The sequence below is a fragment of the Drosophila grimshawi genome, unplaced genomic scaffold (genome assembly GCF_018153295.1).
Source record: "Drosophila grimshawi isolate 15287-2541.00 unplaced genomic scaffold, ASM1815329v1 contig_44, whole genome shotgun sequence".
NCBI classification, from domain to species: domain Eukaryota; kingdom Metazoa; phylum Arthropoda; class Insecta; order Diptera; family Drosophilidae; genus Drosophila; species Drosophila grimshawi.
Window position 1 is genome coordinate 2,363,419 of NW_025063240.1, and position 27,068 is coordinate 2,390,486.

Below are 27,068 nucleotides of genomic sequence, written 5' to 3' on the forward strand. Positions count from 1 at the left end.
ATAGTTGATGTAAGAGCTACCAGGTATATTAAGGTTATAGCTTTAAATATTAATACCTAAGTCACGCTTTGAGGCTGACTGTGAAATCTACTCGTATCGAAATATCATCTGAAGAGTTCTCATTTGCATTTGATATGGCACGCCTCGAAGTTTGTTGCAAGAGCAACAAAACATGTGTTGTTCGGACAGCATATCAAAATATTATACAACATAAACAACATAATTAGCTTACAATTCAAATAAAATGAACAAATTCAAATACAAATGCAGAGGCAGCTTCAGTTGATGAGCAGGCGAATGAAAGAAAGCGCAACCAAAGGGCAAACAATTTATTAAAAAGCCATACACGAAATGCAGATGGAGAGAAAGTTGCCCTGTGGAGTATCTGTTGGCCAGCCTAATGAAACGAACAATTTATTAATAAAATGCACATTAACCCACGGCTTAGAGCAAACACTAAACTTGGCTTAAGCCCGTCCTACGGCAGCGGCATTTAGTTGAATGAATTTTCAATTAAGCGCCAAATTCGTTGAACGCAGCACGGGAATCAAAGCTGCAGACGCCACGCCGCCGACTTTTGAAAGTGAAAACCGGTCGAGCGACGTATTCGAATCTGAATCCGAATTGGACGACGTCATACGCAACATTTGACCCACTTTTTTATAGGTGGTGCAAAAAAAAAGAAGAGAAATATACAAAAAAAATTGGCAAGCCAGTTTTTCAAACTGTTCACATTATTTGCCAAAAGCGAGCTCATAAATAAACATTCTACAAACATAGTTTTATAGCATATTTGCAAATTTATATATAAATTTAAAAAAAATTAAAAAATAATATATATATATATGTGCAAATACTACCATTAATATACATCGTTTAGTGTATAATTAAATGGGGAAACTCGCTCAAAAATTGCGCAAGATATATAAATTTTAAATTCGAGCAAAGTCCAGAGAATTAAATAACTAGAAGCTGAAATTAAATTGGCTGTTTAAAGAAAAACTAAAAGTAATAAAAAGTACTTATAACACAAGTCATAAATATTAAAAAATTAAAAAATAATCGACAAAAAATTGTGCACACATTTTTTTATACAAGGCTTAATGTATTCAACCAGAAAGTATTTTGAGAAATTACACATTTTAGTAGATATTTATATGTGCCTACCTAGGTATCATTTAACTAAACTCTTTAAACAATTTTATTTGCATTCACATTTAATGTGACACTCTCCCCAAATGTTTTTATATCGCACCGGGATTTTTTGAAAAGTCTTAGGTTAATACGCTTAAATATTCAGCATTAAAATGTTTATCTCTTCCCTTTCAAGTTGAGCAAACATTTTTAGAATACAACTTGACATTGCTGAATTTACATGTCATTTATTTAACTTCCACGTATTTTATGACCTAAAAAATGTGAATGAAAGGTTTAGATAAAAACAAATACAAAAACACAAACAGACAAACAGACAAACAGAAATAAATGGCAAAGATTTTGCCATTTGATTTGATTTGTTTGCTTATCTAACATGTGGAGGCGAATGTGTCGCATGAATAAATATTTAACAATTATTATTTATTGTACTAAAAGCTTTTGAGAACTTTTCTTTAAAGTAAGTAAGTTGCAACTGCAGATAGCCCAGAACTACTCAATGGAAAAGTATACCTGAATGTTATATCGATATCATGCAAATGGCTTTATTACGAAGAATCAGTAATTACTATTATTCAAATGACTTATGCAAATGTGAATAACAGTTTACTTGCTTTATGTCTCATTATTACAAGCTTGTTAGTTAATTGTTAGGTAATGAGTACTTTATATTTTGTGTAAAAAAAAAAAAATGCAAAAATAACTATTAACAACGACTGATGTATTAAGAACGCATTTCACTATTTTATGTGATTTTTACTGTGAGGCATTTGTAATCACAAATTTTCAGATATGAATGCGTCTTTTCGCTCGCAATTTGCTTAAACTTTAAAGCTTCAGCTGTACCGATTTCAAACCCATAACTGCCTCAAGCTTTCAATGTTACATACAAGCTTTACAACAATCTTGACATTGTGCAAAGTGTTGTTGCGAATGCAACTGGCTTCGGCTTAAAAGTTCGTTCGCACAATTATCGTCTCAAATAAGGTCAAGTTCGTCATGTTAATAATCTGTTAAGAATGTGCGAATGTGCTGCAATTACTAACTTAATGCTTACTTAGCCATTTTTAGAATACGTTTGTTTCAGTCAACAAATAAAATTAGTTGCCGCAGGCAGCATATTAAAAGTTCTGAGAAACCTAAAAAGAGGAATAAAAATGCAAACAAAAGTTACATGAGAGTCAAAGTTATGGGCATGCCGCAAGATGCCCGTCCAACTTTAACGTGAACCCAACTCATAAAAAATAGAGTTACAGAGAGATGGTCGAAGGGAGAGGGTTAACTGCCTTACTAACTGTTAACTGTTCCTATCTGGGCGCTTGCATCAGAAGACATCAAAGCGCAGCAGTTGGATAAGGGGCGAAGGGTTTTTCAAAACTGGGAGCAGCCACAGCAGCCACAGATACAGATACGAATGCAGACGCAGATGCAGACGCGGCAAAAGATACAGCTACAGCTACAGCTACAGATTGAGATACATTCACATATAAAGTAGGTTGCTTGCAGGTTTGTTTTACTGATAAGCTTCGCGTCTCAAGATTAACATGGTGCTAGCTCGCTCAAGCGCACACTTTCTGTTTCTCTGTTTCTATCTCATCTTTCAGTTTGGTTTTTCTCATCTCTTCTGCGTATTTTGCTGTGTTTTAATTTTATGGCCCACCGATTTTATTTTGTAACTTAATGTTTGTTTAGCTTGGCTTGATTTGAATTGGCTTGGATCGGATTAGTTTAGTTTGGAGCAGCAGGTTGTTGCCTTTATTGCTGGCTAGATTTTCCAGAGAAATACTGAGCTAAGCGTGGCTGGATTCTGGACAAGGATTTGCATTTTATTGCCCCAACTGGTAAGTCTTTAATTGCGGCTATTTGTACGGCTTACGTTGTGTGTTTGTTTTCACAATATTGGAATAAACTAGAAACAAATAAAAATTACATGATGTTGACCATAAAAATAGGGCTTGTATCAAAAAATGAACTATCCACCATAAAAATTATTCGCTCAATTTCTCAGCAAATTGGATTAACACTTGAGCAAATCTCTGAATTGACTCTCAATTAAAAACAATTAAGGAAATAAAACTTGACAGCTTAGCTGGGAAGCTTAAACATAATAATTACTATGAGCTATTATAGACTAACATAAAAAGATGCTTAATTTGCAAAGTTTATTGCACCTTCAGCAAAACACAATTGTATTTTCATAAAAACTAGAATTCATTAAGAAGATCTTACATAAACCCAACTCTGCTTGTCGACTTCCGTAAGAAGCATCCAATGAACGCAAAACAAAAACTTTAACTAACTAAAAATAGAAACTAACTTGACGACTGATAAGTCAAACTTGCACTGTCTCAGCTTATAATACCATGCAGTCGCTGGCATAGATCCAAAATCCCATTTCGTGTAATACTCAGCAATAGATTTGATATGACAGTCACAGTCGACCCCATCGACAGTGGTGCATAGTTGAACAATTGCCATAGCTAACATAACCGCAGATTCACTGTTCCACTGTTCCTGTGCCTGTTGAGCTCAAAACAGGGATACACCGATGCATGTGAAGCACACCTGGGACTGGAACTATGTATGTATATGTGCCTCAGTTAAGAAAGATGGGCAGTTGGATGCTGGTGCGGCATCTTATATCTATACCACTAGTACTACTATCACTACTACAACAAAAAGAACGATGCCGATCGTAAAATACTTAACTTAATTTGAATGGTGGCCTCCATAAATTGCCGGCTCTCAGTCTTTGTCATCATTTTTATCGCTTGCATATTGTTATGACATTCAAAACATTCGTTTAACTTCTTTATGTGGTCGACTGCTCGCCTGCTCGCCTGCCCCCCTCTCCCGCACTTGACTTTTCATTGATAAAGTTATCAGCCTCTGGCTATGGGTTTATGTGACACTACGGTTCCATTTCGTTCCGTTCAGTTTCATTCTTTTCGTTTCTTTTCTTTTCTTTTCTTTTCTGTTCTCCGTTTTCTTTCACTTCCTTTGACGCTTTGTGGTTTGGCTCACACAGCGTTTCCTTTATCAACTGCGCCACGGCAACGAGGAAGTATCTATAGAGAACACTTTTATCTGACTCTGCCTTTTGTCGTCATCGTCAAGCGGCAACAGCAACAACAAGAACAACAACAACAATAACTACAACTACAATATGCATATGCGTTCAGCTGATTGCACTCCGGGGAGTTTTTCTTTCATAATTGGTACAAATTTGATTAGCTCTTTGAAATTGAAACTGAACATTTTCTCAGACCCAAGACAAAGATACTCAAATGAAATGGTTGGTCGATATTTAAATAGTCTGGAAAGACTTAAGATGTAGATTATGCTGTTTGGAAAAAGTAAAAAACTGGCCAAGAATTGCATAAGTTGGAATATTAATTCTAATGATGCTTAAGATCATTACCCAATTTATGCAATAATAACTATGTCTAGATATTTTAATCAGTCACATTAAACCACTCACATTGGATTAAATGCAAAATGATTTCTAATGATGCTAAAGCCTTTCCCCCAGTATTCATATTAATAACTATGCGCATATACTTAATGGTTAATCATGGTTTTAACACTGAATATTTTCATAAAGTAATTCATTAAATAGATTACAAACAAAATTCATATTTTTTTTTTGCAAAGTGAACGTAATATAAAATAATACTTATTATATTCCCAAATCAGCTTATCAAAATTTGATAATGTTTTCATGTTTTTTTTTTTTTGTGAATTGCGCACTTCAAATTGAGCATTAAAATTTGAATATACAAAATCAACGCTTATCGGTATTATTTTTGTTTTGGATTTTGTTTATTTCTGTGAAAGACAACTTGGTGTTAATGGGTGAATTAAGTCTTAGTGAGATGTCAAGGGAAGTTTGATTTAATTTATGACGACATATATAATTGAAAATTTATTACAAATGACGTCAACACCATCGATTGCGAGGAGGAGAGACTCAATATGAAATATCGATGCATTTAAGTCGACTTTAATGGGCCTCGAAATGAGACAACATCTCCACCACTTTGCTGCTTATCGACATGTAATTAAAATGTTTTCAGTTTTTTTTGTACATTTTTGATAACCAAAACTAAAGCGTTTAGTCTTGAGCTTGAACCGGGCACAGACAGCAGGCAGACATCGTTTTGCAAATTTAATTAGAGAAGAGCAAATACCCCCAAACACTTAAACCTTCAGCGAACCGGTTTTATTTTGCTCATGGCAGAAAAAACCATCCAACTAACATCAGGCGTATAGCACCTCACCTTATCGTCATTATCTACAATTATTTTGGTCGTTTGTTTGGCAAATAAATCAACAATATCACATACACACACACACACACACACACACACACACACATACTCCCTTAAGACTGACCTGTATGTAAAGAATTTGTTTATGTGTAAGCGTGTTGAGTTTTGGCTTTTTTGTTTTTCCATTTTTGGATTATTTGATTTTTATTTTTATTTATTTATTTTTTAGTTTGTTTACTGCGCACATTTGCGGCTTGAACTTGGCATTGTTTGCTTTGGGTCGCCATTCATTGAGAAACGGATCTTCGGATCTTTACTTGACGAATCTTATTGACACGGTTTTTTCAAATACAAATTGTTTGTACATCGCCATGCGTGTATTCAAAATTTTCGTGTCTCTGGTTTTCTTGTATGCACAACAGATCAGCGTTTGCCTTAATAATGTGTCTAATTTTGCGGATTGAATATACATGGAGAGTTTGTTCTTTTGATTTGCAGAACAACATTTTTGACTGTCCGTTCTGGCGGAACAAATTGCCAAAAATAACCAGAAAATGTAATAAAGCCAATCTGAGCTGTTTTATATGATAAAATCATTAAACTCGATACTTCAATGACTTTCATTACTTATTATTAGCTGGTAAATTAGTCAAGCATAATTATTTATTAAATGGTTCATTATATTTACACTTTAATAAATATTATGAATTTATTGAGCATAACATCTTCTTCATTGTATATAAAGTTTTGTTTCTAGTGGAAAATTTGCGATATATACTTGAAAATGATTCAGCAATTGAACTGATTTGGTTACGAACTGAAATCGTCTTTAATTACAATCGTCCTGCTATGTTTTGTATCAATATTGGGCCAAGTGTGCTATGCGACCGCAGTTTGCTTTTCGGCATATATCATTCGACCTGCGTCTACTTTCTTCCTTGATATTGAGCTTGCAGGTAGCTAGAGGCAAGCATATACCTTCCTTATCCGTGAGAAGGGGTAAAAGATTTCCTTTCCTAGCTAGCTCATCCTTCAACCTTCAATGTCCTGGTGACGAGGCACCCATATCAGGCTGATAACATGCTGCTCAGCCATCTCGTGCAGAGATTTGAGACAGCTTGTTACCAATATCGAATGCGACGATATCGCACTAATAGATTTGATTGCTGCTTGACTATCAATATCTATGTTGACATTGCCTGGGCTGACTTTGAGCCGTTTTAGGCAATTTAATGCTTCTTTTATAACAAGTACTTTAGCCGTGGTTACCGTGGATCCATTCACCTCTCTGGGGGCAAGTATATACTGAAGGGTGTTTTGAGTTGTACTCCTGGTAGTCTGTTTTCGAAGAGATTTTTCTATTCGTCTCTAGAATAGATTATATTTCTTAATAATAAGAGATATTTTTAAAAAGTAGATATAAACCAATATTTTTAGTAAATATTATGTGAAATATTAATGTTTAATTAATATATAAGTAAGAAGAAAGCAAATTTAAAATTGGATAATATATTTTTTAATTATATATTGTATTATTATTGTATAATTATAACTTTCCCCTTAAAATGTATGATCTATATTATTTCAGTCATCAAGTGCATATTCTCGGCAAACCTGTGCAAAATTCCATGTTGCCTTACGTAATATAGACACCACAAAACTGTCGCAGCTGCCAAAGTGTTTCCGTGTTTCAGATGTTTCAATTACGTGCAGAGGGGCAGCACCTTGGGTTACGTTTACATTTACGCTTACGCTTACTTCCGTGTAACCCACATATCATCTATCATCTATCTACTTAGCCGAACAGTGTCTCACATAATTCATGCCACATACGGGTCCACAATCTCAGCCAACTTCAGCCCACATTGAGATACGTGTTCATCAATGGAAAGTATGTCTGCCTGCCCCTCTGTTGCCGCAGCTCTCAGTTTTCCCAGGCCTTTTGTCTGTGCAAAATTACTTCCGTTTTGTTGCAACTGCAAAATGTCATTGTTGCAGCATGTCTGGCAGTTGCTTCAGGACTCCGCATTCGACATTGCTATTGGAATCCCCTGACAAAAGGGCGAAAGGCAAATTGAATGCAATATTGCGCTTTTTTCTGCTGCTGCTTCCTGTCTCCTGTCTCCTGCCTCACTTTACCCATGTCTGTGTGGGCCTTTTGTTTAATGCCAACCTGTTAGCCAACAATGACAACTCATCTGGTAATTTGAGCACGTAAACTGAGACATTAATGCCCCATATGCACAAATATCGTTTACCTTTACTTGTTTTAATCTTTTCTTCTCTTTTTTTTGACAGTTTCACGTGAGCTCACACGATATTATATAAGTGTTTTTGTTTATGCAAAACACCTTTTTTAGTCAACAACAATAGCTGACATGTTTATCTCTTATGGCAGATATTTGTTGTTTTTTGTTCAATTTGTATAGATATGTATGCAAATCTGACAATGTGTTGTTTTTAGCTGTTTTTGGTTTTTGGCTGTAGCAATTGACTGATTGCTAAACCACACATGAGAAAAACTAAACAAAAATGCAATTAAAATGCGCGTTCAAATATTTTATTTTTAGAATTAGCAAGTAGTTGCTTTAAGTGCAACTAAATGTATTCGTTTAAGTTTCGAGATTACTTTGTATACACTTCCATCTCAAAGCTTAAACCACATCGTTGCTTATTTAATGGCTGTGACTTCATCACCTCCACTCTCACAAATACAAGAGTTGAGAACTCCGCACATATCAAACTTACACTTTAAGTACACACCCTGAAATGCGCTACTGTTTCGCCATTGGCTGTTTAGAACTCCCCGTATTCATATTAAACTGCACTCCTCAATTCTCGACTTCAAATTGCAACAGCTTCAACTTCAACTTCAACTTCAGGTGGAGTACCACGCGAAGGCATCGTTGAGTTACCACCCAGAGAGGTGAGCTAATATTTCTAATTGAAAAAGGCAATTTGTGTGCGGCGAGCCAATCGAGAGAAGCGAGGGGAAGCGGTGGCAGCCGGGATAGACTTCGACAGACAAAAGCACTCAATATAATTAAATTGTAGCCCTGGCACAGACCACAAGCCCATCGTCAATGATGCTGAGATTTAAGTGTTAGTTTTTTAAAATGCGTCGATTGTTCAGCACGCGACGCTTCTTTCTGAACAGCAAAAATAAAAATTAGCATTTTGAATCCATGCAGCAGCTGCCATATCAAAATCTGCACCTTTCTCCATAAGCTGGTGCTGCTCCGACTGCTCTGCCTGGTGGATGCAGATGCGTGCACAGCTTGAGTACGTGTGCAAGTATCACTTTGTCGTTGGCGATTGGTTTTTCTTTGCCGACGATGATAAAAAGTTCTGTCACCTTTTCAATCAGTAACATTTTCCAACTCTCCATTTTTTTGTTGTGGTGGAAAATCTGCGCTATATGCTACATATAGCAAGCCTATACTCCCAAAGAACTCATCTACTTTGGCTGCCAGCTATATATATCTACCGATAACCAGGTGCTTACCCTAACTTTAATCCAAACTCATTTAACTTATTTATACTCATTTATACTTATATATATCGGGCATTACCTTCAACAGCGCCACTGTCCAGCCCTTTGTGCTGCTGGCCATGCCCAATGATACCATTTGCAGCTCCGGCCAGCTGGGGTATGCTGGGTCGTTATCTGAGCAATGTCAATGTTCTGGTTGGCGATAGTCGAGATCATTTGGGTTATCATCGATTTTTGCCATTCGAAACAATTGATCACTTTGGCAAACCACTGAATGAATGATTTCAGAGCCACAAAATCTATCACAAAATCGTATGATCGATTCTACTACCATGCGGAGAATGTGATTTTTTTATTGACAACAGAATCTACATAAATATCATATTCGTAATCAAAATGCAATTTCAGTGCACGTCATTTACTCAAAGCTCGAATATATGCCATATATATACAATCTTTATATTCAAACACATCCGGTGAACATTTTTGGATTGCCCCGATGGATATGAAGGAAATGAAAATTCCTCAAAATATCCACAAATAAAATTAGATAATAATAAAAGATAGATAGAAATCAGTTCAAATTATATATTTTACGAGTATCTTCTTTTGTTATAGTAAATTTGGATCTGAAAGTTTTGTACTCAGGATTGCTAGCTTTCATTTGATATTTTATCTTAGTTCCAGAATTAGCTGGGTACATTCTTCCAAAAATTTTCGAGTAGCTTTTCATTAACATATCCAAACTTCCATTGCTGCTGCAAATTCTGGACATCACAAGGATTCGCGACTACTTTGCGCTGTTCCAATCGAGCTTCCAGGCAACGTTGCTGATCCTTGCTCTGGCCATTGACAATTTGATTGGTATTGGGGTCGTAGGACCAAAATTGATTGCCAGCATGATGATGGCATTGCCAGAGCCAAATCTCAGCATTGGGCTGTCTCTGTTGCAACTCTAAGCAATGGAAACTCGAGTGTAGATCTCGAAAATGGCTCAAGGACCACTTTTGCTCCAGCTTTGGATACATGAGGTCCCCATCGCAAGGCATGAGTTGCGGATGTTCGGCACTCTCCGACCTCTCCAAGCAGATCGTGGGCTCGGCCAAGTTCTGCACAACGCCAAAGGCATAATCCTCTGGCTCATCCACAGGATACAGCTCGAGGAAATCGCTGGCCAGGTGATCCAAAAACCATTTAAATGGTTTGCACTGCAAACGTTGACGCAATGCCTTTTGCTTTTTCAGCGAACCCACCTTGATGTGGGTCAAGTGCGGCAGATTCGCATACAACTTGTCCCTGTACTCATCCAGCCAGACCTCAGCCACTCGCCTGTAATTCTGCAGAAAATAATTATTAGAGTTGTTGGACAAGGTTTTCATTTAATCGATCTCACCCTAGCTAAAGCCTTGCTATCAGATTTTGTGTACTGCATTTTGAAGCTGCCATTCCTGTACAGGTGTCCCACTCTGGAGCAGGGTACTTCCAACAGTCGTCCACCGCACAACCAAATCTTGAGACTCAGCTCGAACTGTTCGGCGCCCCAAATGCGCAGACCTTCATCATAGCCACCCAGGTCAAAGAACCACTTGCGATAAATGGCAAAGAGGCCGCCATTCATGATGGGATTCTCATGAGGTGCCGGCAAAGCCAGCTCATCCTCTTTGCGCAGCGGCAGCTGCACATAGTTAAAGTCCCAGTCAAAGAAGCCACGCGTTGGCTTCCCACGTCGGTACGCAAAGTTGTCGTAGTCTATGGTGTCCACCACGGGCGTGGTGCAGGTCTTGTTGTTCTCCAATAGTGGAAGGAGTAGAGGCGGCAGCCAACCATGAGTGACCTCTACATGTGCATCCAGAAAGACAAGGACATCTGCCTGAGCCCTCAGTGCACCCGCCAGGCGTGCCTGCATCACTCCCAGCTGCTTCTCCTGGCGCTGAAGATGTACCAGACCCTTGAACTTCTCCTCTACATAGCCAGTGAAATTGCCAAGCAATCCAAGATCGCTGCCATCATCCACCAATATGATCTCATGCAGTAATCTGGCTGTCGTTCTGCTCCTCAGACTGCTCAGCGTTCTCAACAGTACGCTCGGCTGTTCATTGTGATGGGTGATAACGACACTGATAGCCGGCAGCTTTTGCAGCGGATACTTAAGCTTTTTGCAGCTGTTAAACTTAACAGTTATCTCATATATGCCAACTCTTATACAGCTGTTACTCACCTCCGATGCCGCATGTCGAAGAGCGTGCGCTCTGGTGAAATGCGCTCTGAGAGCCAAGCATTATAACCCGTTTTGAGCTGGCTGCGCTCCATGGCCAAGAGCTGAGCATCGCTCCAATTGCTCTTCGCCGGTCTGCCCAGTGCGCCCAGTTCGCCCATTACCAGATTCTCTCGCTTGCCAGCCAGCTGACTGATCTCATGCTCTGCTGTTGCATCTTTGGTTGTCGATTTAGTCACTCCGTTTGTTATTGTCGCGTGTTTGTTCGATTCCGTAACGTAGAGGTAAATGACTACATTGCAAATTGCAATGAGTATCATTAGCAATAAAATGATTTTCTTATGCCTCAATAATATCTCACGGCCCAACATCGTAAAGCACACATCAAGATTTTGGCGGCTTAGGCCGCTCACGTTTTAACCAAGACTGAGCAGGTTAACTGAGTCTAAGAGCAAAGCTTAAGTCTTATACGCCATTTATTTGATCTTATACATTGTGAAAGTTTGTAAGCAGTTGAATATGTTGCGGAGCGGATTTAAAACAGAAGATTAAACCGATCGAAAATAAGACTTTGATATCATATTATATAAAAATGGACAGTAAAAAGTGAAAATATTAAAAATATAAAAAAAGATTGTACAGATTGGGATTGAAAAAATATGTTTTTTCTCTTTGCAGACTTTAAAGTAAATCAAATACAAAGTTTAATGGACAAAATACAATTTAAACTACAAACTACAAGTCATAAGATATACAATATTGATAAAACAAAAATCATTAATTTTATTTATGATATATATTATATACTTTATTAATAAGTAAGCGGCCTCAGACTTTGTACATATCCTTTTAATATTATTAATAACAAAACTGCATTTTTTGAATTTTCTATACTGCACAGCAAATAAATGTAATAATATAATATGGTATTTAATATTATTATTGATTTTTACAGATTATTATACAGAATAAATTCATTTTTGAAAAATCTAAGATAATATGAAATAATATTAGATTTCCCTTTTTTTTATATATATAATATCTATGTATAAGAACTGAGGTTGCTAGTTAAAGCATTACATTACATTTCTTCTGAAAAATATTAATTTGTTGTTTTTTTTTTTAAATTAATATTTACATTTTACATCCATATTTTTAATATAATCCTTATACGCTGTAAATTAAACAAAATACAAGAGTGATCAGGAAAAAGTAATAAAACAACCCCTTTTCTACAGCAGACTATATTTCACCAAATATATCGGACTCAGTGATACCATAATCCTTCAAAGAATCTTTTGTCCATTTATCCATTTTTTCCTTAGCCACTGCACTTAGCTCATCTTTATAGGAACCAACAATACCACGTCGCATAAATCTAGAAAAGGAGTGAAGCGTTTACTAAAATATGATTGAATATTGTATCGAAAACTAACTCAAAATCTTCAGTCGTCTTCAGACCTTGCTTTATTCGACGAGTCGGATTATTATGTTCACTTCCTGAAATTTGAATTGTGGTTATTATGTGTATATTTTAGATCGTAGAGAATTTCTCTAAAACAACCTTTCATGGTATCAAAAGACAAGTGATGCAGAAGTTGATTCATAATCTCTTCTTCGACATTTGGTACTGCCAAAAACTTGCACAATCTCTCAATAACATTTCTTAGGTCCCGTTTCATCTCTTCGTAGGTCGCAAAGAAAATGTTGGGTTCATTGCGCATTCGCCAAAAGTCGATGACATGTGACCAGTAGGATGTGTAACAAATCTGATCATTCACAAACTCATCGACAAATGTATCCAAGTCACCCTTCCAGAGTGTAATGGCATTCAAGAAATGATAACTAGATACAACAACATCTTTGGGATTTCGGGCTAAATAAATTATTTTACGACCTTCTTGCCAAATTTCACGAGGCAGCAGTTGAGCTGGCAAGTGGGATTTGATAAGACGTGGACTGATCATCTTCTCACAGGCAGTTATTGTATCTATACCCGATGGGTCGTTCATTAGAAATCTAAAAGATACTAATTCGTTTTTCATAATACATTAACCTCTAATTATTGACTTTCTCACTCTATAAATTGACTACGGTAATATAAAAAGCTGCCTTTAGCACTGTTGAAATCCAGTTGGTTGAGTAGCAACCAGGCCAGCTCCTGCATCCAAGTTGTGCCGCTTTTCATAAAGGTCACTACAAACACATCGCTCTCACGAGTCTCAAAGTTATGGATTCGCTGCGCGCACACCTCCTTGTAGGATTCTTGCAGTGAGCACCAGCGAGTGCTCCAATCCTGCTTCAGTGGAAGCCAGGAGCCATCCAATTCACCCGTGCAACGCATCCGCATCATGGGCTTTGTGGCCAACGTTTTAAGACTTTCACTCTCGTACATGACTTTATTTGACGAATATTTAACAACGATTAATGTAGTCGCTTAACAAATTTCGGCTGGTAAACTAATTTGAGGCGAAGAAAAGATTAGATTGTATTAACTTTATAGACATTAAACAGATAAGAAATACGTTTAAGAAGATTAGATTTTCACAAATTTATTTACATAAAACATGATGAGATAAACTATTCTTTTATTTTTATAATATTTTACACATATTTTTCAGCTGTTAAACTTAACATAAGCAATAAAATGATTTTCTTATGCCTCAATAATATCTCACGTTTTAACCAAGACTGACAAGGTTAACTGAGTCTAAGAGCAATGTTTAAGTCTTATACGCCATTTATATGATCTTATACATTGTGAAAGTTTGTAAGCAGTTGAATATGTTGCGGAGCGGACTTAAAACAGAAGATTAAACCGATCGAAAATAAGACTTTGATATCATATTATATAAAAATGGACAGTAAAAAGTGAAAATATTAAAAATATAAAAAAAGATTGTACAGATTGGGATTGAAAAAATATGTTTTTTCTTTTTGCAGACTTTAAAGTAAATCAAAAACATAGTTTAATGGACAAAGTACAATTCAAACTACAAACTACAAGTCATAAGATATACAATATTGATAAAACAAAAATCATTAATTTTATTTATGAAATATATTATATTTTTTATTAATAAGTGAGCGGCCTCAGACTTTTTACATATCCTTTTAATATTATTACTAACAAAACTGCATTTTTTTAATTTTCTATACTGCACAGCAAATAAATGTAATAATATAATATGGTATTTAATATTATTATTGATTTTTACAGATTATTATACAGAATAAATTCATTTTTGAAAAATCTAAGATAATATGAAATAATATTAGATTTCCCTTTTTTTTATATATATAATATCTATGTATAAGAACTGAGGTTGCTAGTTAAAGCATTACATTACATTTCTTCTGAAAAATATTAATTTGTTGTTTTTTTTTTTAAATTAATATTTACATTTTACATCCATATTTTTAATATAATCCTTATACGCTGTAAATTAAACAAAATACAAGAGTGATCAGGAAAAAGTAATAAAACAACCCCTTTTCTACAGCAGACTATATTTCACCAAATATATCGGACTCAGTGATACCATAATCCTTCAAAGAATCTTTTGTCCATTTATCCATTTTTTCCTTAGCCACTGCACTTAGCTCATCTTTATAGGAACCAACAATACCACGTCGCATAAATCTAGAAAAGGAGTGAAGAGTTTACTAAAATATAATTGAATATTGTATCGAAAACTAACTCAAAATCTTCAGTCGTCTTCTGACCTTGCTTTAGTCGACGAGTCGGATTATTATGTTCACTTCCTGAAATTTGAATTGTGGTTATTATGTGTATATTTTAGATCGTAGAGAATTTCTCTAAAACAACCTTTCATGGTATCAAAAGACAAGTGATGCAGAAGTTGATTCATAATCTCTTCTTCGACATTTGGTACTGCCAAAAACTTGCACAATCTCTCAATAACATTTCTTAGGTCCCGTTTCATCTCTTCGTAGGTCGCAAAGAAAATGTTGGGTTCATTGCGCATTCGCCAAAAGTCGATGACATGTGACCAGTAGGATGTGTAACAAATCTGATCATTCACAAACTCATCGACAAATGTATCCAAGTCACCCTTCCAGAGTGTAATGGCATTCAAGAAATGATAACTAGATACAACAACATCTTTGGGATTTCGGGCTATATAAATTATTTTACGACCTTCTTGCCAAATTTCACGAGGCAGCAGTTGAGCTGGCAAGTGGGATTTGATAAGACGTGGACTGATCATCTTCTCACAGGCAGTTATTGTATCTATACCCGATGGGTGGTTCATTAGTCGCTCTATATATTGACTACGGTCAAATAAAAAGCTGCCTTTGGCACTGTTGAAATCTAGTTGATTGAGTAGCAACCAGGCCAGCTCCTGCATCCAAGTGGTGCCGCTCTTCATAAATGTCACCACAAACACATCGCTTTCACGAGTCTCAAAGTTATGGATTCGCTGCGCGCACAGCTCCTTGTACATTTCAGGCAGTGTGCACCAGCGAGTGCTCCAATCCTGCTTCAGTGGAAGCCAGGAGCCATCCAATTCACCCGTGCAACGCATCCGCATCATGGGCTTTGTGGCCAACGTTTTAAGACTTTCACTCTCGTACATGACTTTATTTGACGAATATTTAACAACGATTAATGTAGTCGCTTAACAAATTTCGACTGGTAATCTAATTTGTGGCGAAGAAAAGATTAGAGTGTATTAACTTTATAGACATTAAACAGATAAGAATATTAGATTTTGATAAATTTAGAGACATAAAACACGATAAGATAAACTATTCTTTTATTTTTATAATATTTCACACATATGCTATCAGATTCTTATCTGAATTGTTGGCAGACAAGAGGTAGATGATATCCAATTAAATTAAATTCAAACATTCAATGGTAAATATATTAAAAAGATAAAATTATTTATCGGAGATTAAGTTTTTCAAATTAAGCTGGAAAATACATAATTTTATGGAATTTATCTTTGCAACCATGAACTAAAATTACTTTCTATACAAGTCAAAATTGTTTAGTATCTGTGAATAATTACTTCCATTTGCCAATTTTTATAACTTTTTAATGTCACACAATTAATCGCTTATACCGCGTATGTAGTTAAAATTAGTCGAAATGGATGCAACTCAAATATAACAGATGGACATGGCTTGAATATAACAGGCATAAGGAAGCATCTCCGACCCCATAAAGTAAATATATTCCTGATCAGGGTCAATAACCTAGTGGATATCCTATCCGTCTGTCCGTCCGTCTGTCCGTCCGACCGTCCGTCTGTCTGTATGAACTCGTGGATCTCAGAGACTACAAGATCTAAAAATTTCAAATTTGGCATATCGGTACTCGTATATAACTTGATCTGCGAAGTTAGCTTTATTTTAACGGTAACTGCCACCGTTTCTCGATTATCGATACATTTCGGAAGACTTCTAAAGTAAAGGTTTAAAGATATTGATAAAATTTAAATCAATTTCACATATACACAATGAACTAAGTTCCGAAAAATTGCTGCTCTTTGCACGCTGAAAATCGAGCTGATTGAGTAGCAAGCAACCTACATCCCTATGATGCCAAACTTCAAGTCACTGCAAACACATTGGTGTCCTGTGTCCCAAAATTATAGATTGGCCCGCCTACTATTCCTTATTAAAGTTCGGCAAAGAGCAACAGCGAGTGCTCCAATCCTGCTTCAGTGGCAGCCAGGAGCCGTCCAATTCACCCGTACAGCGCATCCGCATCATGGCCATTGTGGCCAACGATTTAAGTACATGGCTTAATGTAACGAACTTTCAGAGTCAACTGCATTGAGTGTATCTGCTAAAAATGTATTTCGACAGTCAAGTAATCTGTTGAGAGAAGCAGATTAGATTATAGAAATTAAATTGATGCAACGCATAATAAGTATTTGTAAGTTGTTTATTACATTTAGAATAAATCATAAACATTATATGCTGATAAGATTCAAGTGTAAAACAAAGAATAATGGCTTTTAGCAAGGCGTATCGCATACACAAGTGCATTGAATCCATTTTAATATAGCAAACAGTATGCAGCAAACACCTCATATACGTTCAATATCCAGGTATGAAGAGAGGATGCAGAGAAAAATCCACAGCAACATCCAGAAGGCGGTGCAGTGAGCGCTGCCACGGATGAGGTTTTTAATAACACTATCACATTGCTCGATTCCAAGAAGTTGATTTCATACTGAAAGGAGAAAAGGAGGTTACGATTTGTAAGTTTAAGATTTCTTAACAGAAACTGATCCGTAAGAAAGAGTATTTGTCAAGAATTCTATCAGAAATATCATGAGTAAAAAGTTTATTGACCGTAGGATTGTGTAATTTCTCATAAGCGTGTTATCTATTAAATGATAATTTTTATTTTGGTATAAATTGTATTGTATTTGTATACCGAATAACATCTCACTGCCAACCATCATAAATAATACTGACTGAGCACCTTAACTGAGGTTAAGAGAAATGGTTATAGCTTATACGCCATTTATTTGAACTTATACGTTTCGGATTTAAGACACAAAATTAAATCGTTAAAAAAAGTAGCGGCTTTTTACTGTCGCAGAAGGTGACATAGTATTAAAAACCGGATTAGGAGATTCTATATGGTTTTATATGTTTTAAGCAGAATTTGATTTATATGTTTCTTGCTTCACAACATACGACATTTCGATAGTCACATTGTATCAAAAAAGGTGGCAATCGCCAATCCCACAGTTTACAGCTCATTTTATATTTCGACAGCTTAATGATATAGTGGTCTAATTCTTTCTGGTTATTACATATCGACTCTGCTAGCGATGCTGATCAAGAAAATAATTACTTTATGTAAGAGTCAGAGAAGTTTCCTTGAATTCATAACAAACATAGTAGGTGAGATATTTTATTTAATATATTTTTATATATATATATATTTAATAATTGGATGAAGAAATAAATGCACTCCATTCCTACTAAGTAATGCTATATTTCACCAAATATGTCGGACTCAATCAGACCATGCTCCTTCAAAAACTCGTTTGTCCATTTATCCAATTTTTCTTTATGCACTATATTTAGCTCATCCTTATAAGAACCCACAATACCACGTCGCATAAATCTAGAAAACGAGAGTAGAGTTTATAAAAGCATAATTGAAGATTATATTAAAAACTAACTCAAAATCTTCAGTCGTAGTTAACTTTTGCTTTAATCGTCCTGTCAGGTTATTATAATTGCTTTCTGAAAATATGAATGTAGATATTATATGAAGATTTTAGATACTAGAGCAGTTAACAACCTTTCATGCTCTCAAAAGACAAATGATGTAGCAGTTGATTCATTTCCTCTTCTTTAATGCTTGGTGCTGCCAAAAACTTGCACAATCTCTCAATTACATCTTTTAGATCTCGTCTCATTTCCTCATAGGTGACAAAGAAAATGTTGGGTTCATTGCGCATTCGCCAAAAGTCGATGATATGTGACCAGTAGGAGGTGTATGCAATCTGATCATTCACAAACTCATCGACATATGTATCCAAATCCCCCTTCCAGAGTGTAGTGCCATTCAAAAAATGATAGCTAGATACAACAACATCTTTGGGATTTCGGGCTATATAAATTATTTTACGACCTTCTTGCCAAATCTCACGAGGCAGCAGTTGAGCTGGCAAGTGGGATTTGATAAGACGTGGACTGATCATCTTCTCACAGGCAGCTACTGTATCTATAAATGGCGTTTTCATAGCTAGATTCCTAAAATATATGTGCAAAGTATGATTTTTTAATTGAAAAAAAAAAACATTTGTCTTCTATTTTGTTGTCTCACTCTATAAAACGACTACGTTTCGGCAAATAGCAGCTCTTGGCACGTTCAAAGTCCAGCTGATTGAGTAGCAACCAGGCCAGCTCCTGCATCCAAGTGGTGCCGCTCTTCATAAATGTCACCACAAACACATCGCTCTCACGAGTCTCAAAGTTATGGATTCGTTTCGCGCACATCTGCTTGTACAATTCTGGCAGTGTGCACCAGCGAGTGCTCCAATCCTGCTTCAGTGGAAGCCAGGAGCCATCCAATTCACCCGAGCAACGCATCCGCATCATGGGCATTGTGGCCAAGGATTTAAGACATTCGCTCTCGTACATGACTTTAGATTGTGAACTTTCAGATTCAAATGCATTGCGTGCATTTATTCAAAAGGCATTTTCATAGCTGAATACTTTGCCGAAGAGAAGAGATTAGATAATGCTATCGTGATGGATGCAAAACATGATAAGTAATACATTTTGGGTTTTTATACCATTTCAAATAAAACATAAAAATAAAATGTGTTGCAAAATAAAAGATATATCACAAAAAGAGCTTTAAAATGGTTTTATTTGTAAATTGAACTCAAATAACATTTGAGCTGAATAATGGATTTCGTATAATCTTGTGTGTGCATATATAAGAACACAGATTCTTTAAAAACAACTACGCACTTATTTATTCTGAAAATATCTATACCTTGAGTTACGCATCAGATGCATGCCGAAACTTATCATGCTTACCCCAAAGTTGCGACTGAATTTGCATTTGTTAGAACACTTAAATAATCAGTTGCAACCCCTGAAAGCTGGGAAGGAGTGGGCTCATTAATTTACGTAAAATCCACTTAACTTTTTGTCAGGGCCCAAACCAAAGCAATAAATTCCACAACTTTGCGCCTCATCAAACGAAATGAATGTTGAAATCTACCACGAGTAAAAGTCAGACAATAGAATAGATAGAAATCTACATGAAGTACACGAGATGGCGACGTGGCGACGCCAGCAGCAATTTCAGAACATGTGGTGTTATGATGAGGCTGGAGACCCATCAGCGCAACCACCCAACTACACACCACCCACCACCCACCACCGACCGTTTTGAAGCCACCCCAAATACTTAAGCTTGGTCTTTAACAGACAAAGGGTAGCTGCAGCCAGTAGCAAAGCAATTTTTTCAGCCAGCCAGCTTTATAGGAAATTCCCTTAAAGCATTGCCCTGTACGGCCGGGTACGTGCCAGCAGACAGAGTCTCATGCCAATGCACTGCATAATTTTAGGCAATTGTCAAACAAAACGAAGGGTGGCAGGCGGATAAATTAGATTTTTACTTGCGCGCAATTGCATAAAGCCCAATAATCCTCTGAGGACCCAACGGCGCCCGCTCGTAAATATTCATTGCATACGCACGGGCGTTTGAGCTTTAAGTTCTATCACTCACCTCACCTCACCCTACGCCTCATTCCCCATTTTCCCCATTCAGTAGACGGGCTTTCTATGTTATTCGTTGTAATATTTTTTTCAAGGTCTATGCCAAATTTTGGGGCGGCAGCAATTACATTTTGCCACCCAACCAATGTCCTTGGGACCGAGGCGGGCTGTGTGCGTGCGACCTCCCCAAATCGCCCCCTGGATGGTATGGCATTACACTCCAAGGGTGTCGAACTATAAATTGTACCTTTTGTTGCATTTTTGGCTCGAATTCTTGAACGGGGGCTGCTAAAAACCCCACAACCCAAAAGGGTCTGTCATGTCTTTAATAAATGTTTGAATGTTTCGTTGCGAGATTAAGTGGATTTCTTTTATAGCATTAGTAATGATCGATGCATAATGCGCACGTACGGACGTGTCAGGTGCTTGGGGCGGGGTTGTGCCATCAATGAGGGGATTGAGTGGCAAGACATTTATTAGTTGTTGAACACTATCAGAAATGATAGTAATGTACAATTATGAAATGGCTTTAAAAGAATAGAAGTCAAATTCGATATACATACATATATATTTAAATGTTTTAAGTATATATCAATCAATAAGATATTTGAATCTTTATTTGTTTTAGATTTTGCAATAAATTATTAACATTGTATGGTGCATATACGGGGACTCATACTATAAAGAGTATTATTTAAGCTTTCACAGATATATGTTTATATGTAAATTATAACTTTTAAGTCAATCATGTCACCAGTATACTCTGTTATACATTATCAAATATTTATTTCTTAGCTTAAAGATTGAGAGTCCCTCAAATATAAATGTACAAAATGTGCATATTATAATATTTCAAGAAAGCCAGTCAACAGATTTATTATTATGCTTTCGATAAATGACAAATCTGAGTTATATTCATCACTGCAACAAAACCGCGATTGCTGTTTAAAACTGCACTATGGGTGTCATAAAACATTAAGAGGACAAGAAACCCGGGTAGTGGAGGTAAAAGGGCAGACGACATCAGAAACATCAGTTGAGCATTTTACTGCAGAATGTCCCGATGCAGAGTAGACAACTCAAAGCGCCCACAATAAATTTCACTTATCAAAGTTTTCGCTAGCACAGACCAAAAATCAGGCAAGAAAAAAAAGAAGAGGATTGGAGGAATGGAGGACAAACTTTATGGCAGAGATACTAGAAGCGGGCCAAAGCAAACTAAGGGAAAATTAAATGTCTTTTGTCAACAGCCGTTCCACTAAAGATGCTGATGGGAACAAAAAAAAAAAAAAAAAAAAAAACTGAGAATAGTCAAACGAGAGCGGGACAGTGGAGTCCAGTTCTACAACAATGACGCACTTTTTGGGGACAGAACTTTGCCCACTTTGATATGCATTAAAAAAGAATTGGCAAACAGACCAAGCAACTGACGAACTGAAGAACTGACGAGCTGAACAACTGAAGAGTAGAACTGACGGACTCCAATGGAGCGCAGCGCAATCTCGCTGTGCAAACTGGCATCATAATGGGCCACTTATCATGGCAATCACTCAGCAGCTAGCGCCCTCTGGCGACTGCTGGGTGCAAGCTGCAGGCAGCTCCTGCGCTCGTTATGGACCCTTGAAATGGACATACCCCCCGTATCCGACACCACCCATACATTCTGGCTATCTGGATGCTTTCTGGGTTTGCTTTACTTCTTTTCGATACTCAATCGTCGTTGCCTTTTAATACTTTGCGCAAACACATTAAATGGAAATTTCGTGCAAGGCGACCAGCACCATGATTCCTAGAGGGCGTTGGCAACCACACCCCCAAACGCCATTACCTCTAGCCCATGCAAAGTGCTGGCATTCGCACAGCGAACGCATTTTTCATGTGACATTTGCAAAGGCAAAACAAACTTTCACTCAAGCGACTCAAACCCAAAAAGCCTCAAAGGACTTTGGCAACAAGATTCGTCAGGAAGACCGCCTGACTCGTGGTTCTACTGTTTGATCTCTGCTCGGTGCTCATTGCACATTTGCCACTGTATTTTTTCTGGGGCGAAATCCTTGCGTCAATATGCTCAAAACAAAAAAGGACTCGAAGCTCTGCGTCCTGCTCTGCTTCTTTTCAAGTGTTTTATAAATAAAAATCCTGGCGCTTTTTGCTTGATAGTCCCACACACATACACAAAAAAAAAAAACAAACCCACATAAAGGATGAGGGAGAAAAATGTTTACTTTGAAAATGGCTGTGATTCGGTCAGAACTTTTTGCATTTTTTGGCTGTTCCATGGTAAGCCTTAGAGGACAAAAAAAAACTGAATTTGAGTGGCGTATCTAAAGTGGGAATTTGAAATTGAATGATTGTTGAATTAGCAGATTAAAATTACTATAGTTCTAGGGGTAGTTTTGTATTGGAGTTTTCAGTTTAAATTTGGGCAGAGTAACTGCAAATAGTTTGGAGCCAATTAAGACATAAAACTAGAAAATCTTAAAGGAATAAAATCAATCTTAATAAACATTTGGATGTAAACAAACTTTCAATTGATTAGTAAATGTAGAAAGGCAAAAGTGAAATAAAAAAGTTTGGACTGTTAAACATGGATAGCCATTGCCTTAAATTCAAAACAAATATTTTAACTTTTGCAAAAAAAGGCAGTGTGAATTATCACTAAACTACCAATTTGCTGAAAACATATGAGGTCCAAATAGTACTTGTTTTTATGGATTTTAGAGTTTGAGAAACAACTTGGGATACAACAGACTTTAATATGCATAGTACAATCTAAAACTTACAGAAATATCTGGACTCTCATTAAGTGCAATATAATAAAAGTAAATATTAACATTAATTATCTTGACTTGATCTTAGCAATTTTAAGAGCAAAACTAAACCAGTATATCTTAAGGGAAAATTATGGGAGTATCTCATGGTGTCAAGAGAAGAAACTAAATAAAAAGTCGCAAATATACTCCATAAATTCTCCAAAACTACTGCAGATTTAATTACTCAGTGATGTGACAAGATATGACATTGAAGTGAAATTATGGCACTAATAAATAAGCTTAGATTCCATCGAAATTGGAGAGGAGCAGAATGAGTGATTTCTGGGGAATATCTGTGTGTAAACTGTAGACATCGTCTGGCATATCTGCGCCTAATTAATTGTCAAACATTGCGCGCTATGTGACGTTTATAAATGTCAACTAAATGAGCTGCATGTATGCAAGTGAAGCGCAACGAACTCCCCGATGCGCAGGCAGCGGCAGATGCTGATGCAGACAGGCTACTTAGTGACAATGCCAATGCCACATGTTGCAGCAACCAACTAAGTACAACGCAAACAAATGAAAACTATTTTAAGTCATTGCAACATGGCAGCAAGGAGTCGAGAGCACGGATCGCTAGCTTGTCTGGTGGTGTGGCAGGCAGGTGTGACGATGAGTAGCTGCCTGTTTACCAAATTAGATGCATCTGAATTGATGTGCGTGCATAAATTATGTCGAATCTCAGCTTTGAGTGTGGAAAGGGAATGTGTATGTGTGTGCTGCAAGTTTAAATTAAATGTTTAACATTCAATCACAGACGCCGCCTTCTGTGGCCTGTGGCTGTGTCCTATCTCCGGAGTATGCTACTGTTAGCTTCAGGCTAACCGTTGACAGTTGAACAAATGAAATGCATTGTAAAGTTTTCTATCTATCAGTTATGCTACCTACCTACATACTCTTATTTATATATGTATATACATTTAAATGTATATAAATATATATATATATATATATGTAGCACACACACTGTCTGTGTCACTCTCACTCTTGTAATCAAGTCAACTTCCTGCCGGTTTTCACACTTTAATTTCCGGTCTTTATTGTTATAGTTTCATGAGTTTGAGTTCGTGTTGAGTTGACAGCGGCTACGGTTGAAGTGGTTTCCCGATCTGTCAACAAAAGGGTGGAAATAACTCGCTTCGGTTAGCCAAGTAGCTTTGAGGTACAATCTCAACGAATGTTTAATGAAATGCGCAATCCAGGCGAAGACACATTCCAGTTAAGGGCTTAAAGGAAATATCCAAGACACAAATGAAACCGAATTATTCACCATTATTTCAATGTTAAGTACCGTTAGAATGATGTGATTAAAAGTCCCGAAGATTCCCGGTTTGTCAAAAGTTTGAAAAGAAATAAATGAAAAGTATGCAGAGTCTCAAAAGGTTAAAAACAATAAAATAAAAAAAATATTGAAATAAAAATTAAACTTAAAAATCTTAAAATTAAAACTAAAATTACCAATTCAAAAAATTTATAAATGTATATTAGATTGAATAAGCTAGAATTTAAATGCAAATTAAAACACATAACTAACTGAAAGCTGTTAATAAATTTTGCAGGGTATAAAGAAAACTTAATCGAAACTTTTTGCATGTGAAAATGAACAGTTTGATTTGCACTCAATTTTTAAGCAATATCAAAAAAAAACTGTGTGACAACACTATATATATCATTCCGAATCTGCCCAAAGGCCAACAACCTTCAACAGAAAGCAACTCCAGCAGCTCCTGTAAGGCAACTCCTGCTAAATGTCGTCTCCCCCGATTGCAAAGCCACACCAAATCTCCTTTTTACCTTAGGTCATTTTCAGCATGAGAGGGGTACACCCAAACACGCATGTACGGGTTTGTTTTACGTAAGCTTTTACCAGGAAAAGCAGCGAGGGGCGAAACGTGTTATAAATATGCGCTTGGGGTTAAATTCTATTTGAACTTTCTACTTTCCTCTAACTGCAGCTGCAGCACAAAAAGATGAAAATTTCATTCACATTTTCATTACATGTGGCTAAGCAAGCACACATATACTACATATGTACATATATATATATATATATATATATATATATATATATATATTGTACCCTGAAGGCGTTTGTCACTACCAGCCAGAGTTGGAATCAAAGTCCAGGCAGCAGCAAGTGATATATTTAAATTGAAATGAGCTTTAAAACTTTTGAGATGAGCAGGTCCATTTGGAAGGTGGCAGGAAGAGCAGCTCGAACCGCATTCCAATGCATATCTTGTATAAGTATCTAAACAATGCCGCGCAATTAGTTGATAGCACGCCAAGCCACCTTGCGACTCATGCAACTCATTTCCCTTGGCTCTCTCTCTTTCTCTCTGTGTGTTTGGAAAAAAGACGCCCAGTCACGCGGCAAGTTGAGGCGTTGGTTGCACACTGCATTAATCAAAATTGGCCACAGTGCAAATTGCACTTGTAGGCGCAAGCAACAAGCTGCAAGTAAAGATTAATTAAGGTCATTCCCGAGTTCACTTTTAAAAGAATGCCGCCTTGAGAGTTTGCCCAGCAGTAGTAGAGCAGCATAGTCATGCCAACTAATGCCAGGCCGTGTTGGCTTCCTTCTTCCGCATCGGGGTAGGGGGAACAGGCAGGGTCTTCAAGGCGCCTTGATGCATGTCCAATGCATCGTAATGAGCGGGGGGTGGCGGCACATGTGCGCCATATGTGGTCCACTCCTGCTACTTGACCACTGCTCGTCCAAAATAAATCTAAGGCCAAATCAGCTGCAGAAGTCATCAAACATCATCAATTTAATCAACAGTGCAGTCCGGCTGGGGCGTCTTGGTTCATGGCTGGGGGTTAGCATCTGGGGGTTAGCATTTGGATGGGGAAGTGGATTCGTCACTCAATGCGCTGCGAAATTGCAAAGTCAAACTGCCTGAACCAGGAGTCGATTCTTAGACACGGGGGGTTGCCAGCTTACAAGTAATTAAGGGTGGCAATTTTAAGACAAATCCTGTGGGCCATATATGACTGAGGTGTGGCTGTCACAGTAGCTGGGAGGCTACTGGGGGTGCTGCTTTGTCGCATTGAAATACGTGATAAGGGCATTAATGATGGCTCAGCCGCCACCTTCGTCGTAGTACAACCCAATAAAGCTTGATGAGTTTCAATTATTTTTTTTAAGGGGAGGCAAGTTCATTGATGAGGCGATGAGCTGTTAGCAAAAGAATTCAAGTGTAGTTGAAGTTCTATTTCCTCAGCTCGTTTAGTGATAGAAATCAATCGAAATGAAGTAAACTACTCAGTTGTGAAATTACCTTAAACTGATATCAAAAGAACTAAGTAAGTGGAAAGCGAGTCATAGAATCCATTTTACAAGTAAAAAAAAACTTTTCTTACCAACAGACTTTTGTGTGTTAAATAAATTGTCAATTAAAATTTGGTATACCACTAAGTAAATAAATCTGTTTAAAATTTAAAGATATCAATATCTATTTAATCTACCCTCTCAGTTTCAAAACTATCTTTATGAAGCTTGGCAGTACACACACATCGAAAGCTGAGTTCTTGTACGAAATTTTTATTTGTTTCCCAAGTTATTCTAACCAGACTCACCAATTATGCGTTTCATTATTCTACTAACGTTTGAATAAAAAATCATTGAGATCGGACTAATATATCATATGGCTACGGACGGAACAATTTAAATTGATAGAAAATGGTAGATGTCGGCTATTTGACTCTGATCTTTCAAATCTATCAAATTTTCATCTATTGAATTTATCATATTTATATATTATAAAACTCTGCTTTCATTCATAACATCCATCTAATTTTTCATCTGCCTTCCAGCCAACTTCTCAGCTCTCAATGATTATTCTTATTGTTGTTCTACACGCAACCTTTAAGGCTTAAAT

General features: G+C 36.8%; 4 protein-coding genes across 4 annotated transcripts; all 4 read right to left on the bottom strand.

The window, feature by feature from the left end:
• Nucleotides 1-9,493: 9,493 nt before the first annotated feature.
• LOC6556694 (polypeptide N-acetylgalactosaminyltransferase 8) lies at nucleotides 9,494-11,562 on the bottom strand. Its single transcript, XM_032735992.1, has 3 exons — nucleotides 11,138-11,562; nucleotides 10,313-11,081; nucleotides 9,494-10,256 (listed from the first exon to the last, which is right to left on the bottom strand). Exons 1-3 carry the CDS (start codon nucleotides 11,503-11,505, stop codon nucleotides 9,609-9,611), a joined length of 1,785 nt encoding a protein of 594 aa, XP_032591883.1. The 5' UTR covers nucleotides 11,506-11,562; the 3' UTR covers nucleotides 9,494-9,608.
• Nucleotides 11,563-12,376: 814 nt separating this feature from the next.
• On the bottom strand, nucleotides 12,377-13,529 carry LOC6570383 (sulfotransferase 1 family member D1). The gene is made up of 4 exons (XM_032742071.1): nucleotides 13,213-13,529; nucleotides 12,699-13,153; nucleotides 12,571-12,634; nucleotides 12,377-12,512 (listed from the first exon to the last, which is right to left on the bottom strand). Exons 1-4 carry the CDS (start codon nucleotides 13,527-13,529, stop codon nucleotides 12,377-12,379), a joined length of 972 nt encoding a protein of 323 aa, XP_032597962.1.
• A 1,112-nt stretch (nucleotides 13,530-14,641) lies between these two features.
• On the bottom strand, nucleotides 14,642-15,735 carry LOC6570369 (sulfotransferase family cytosolic 1B member 1). The gene is made up of 3 exons (XM_032742074.1): nucleotides 14,964-15,735; nucleotides 14,836-14,899; nucleotides 14,642-14,777 (listed from the first exon to the last, which is right to left on the bottom strand). The coding sequence occupies exons 1-3, from the start codon at nucleotides 15,733-15,735 to the stop codon at nucleotides 14,642-14,644; spliced, it is 972 nt and encodes a 323-aa protein (XP_032597965.1).
• A 2,383-nt stretch (nucleotides 15,736-18,118) lies between these two features.
• LOC6556723 (sulfotransferase family cytosolic 1B member 1) lies at nucleotides 18,119-19,279 on the bottom strand. Its single transcript, XM_032742335.2, has 4 exons — nucleotides 18,963-19,279; nucleotides 18,435-18,889; nucleotides 18,313-18,376; nucleotides 18,119-18,254 (listed from the first exon to the last, which is right to left on the bottom strand). The coding sequence occupies exons 1-4, from the start codon at nucleotides 19,277-19,279 to the stop codon at nucleotides 18,119-18,121; spliced, it is 972 nt and encodes a 323-aa protein (XP_032598226.2).
• Between the last annotated feature and the right edge of the window lie 7,789 nt (nucleotides 19,280-27,068).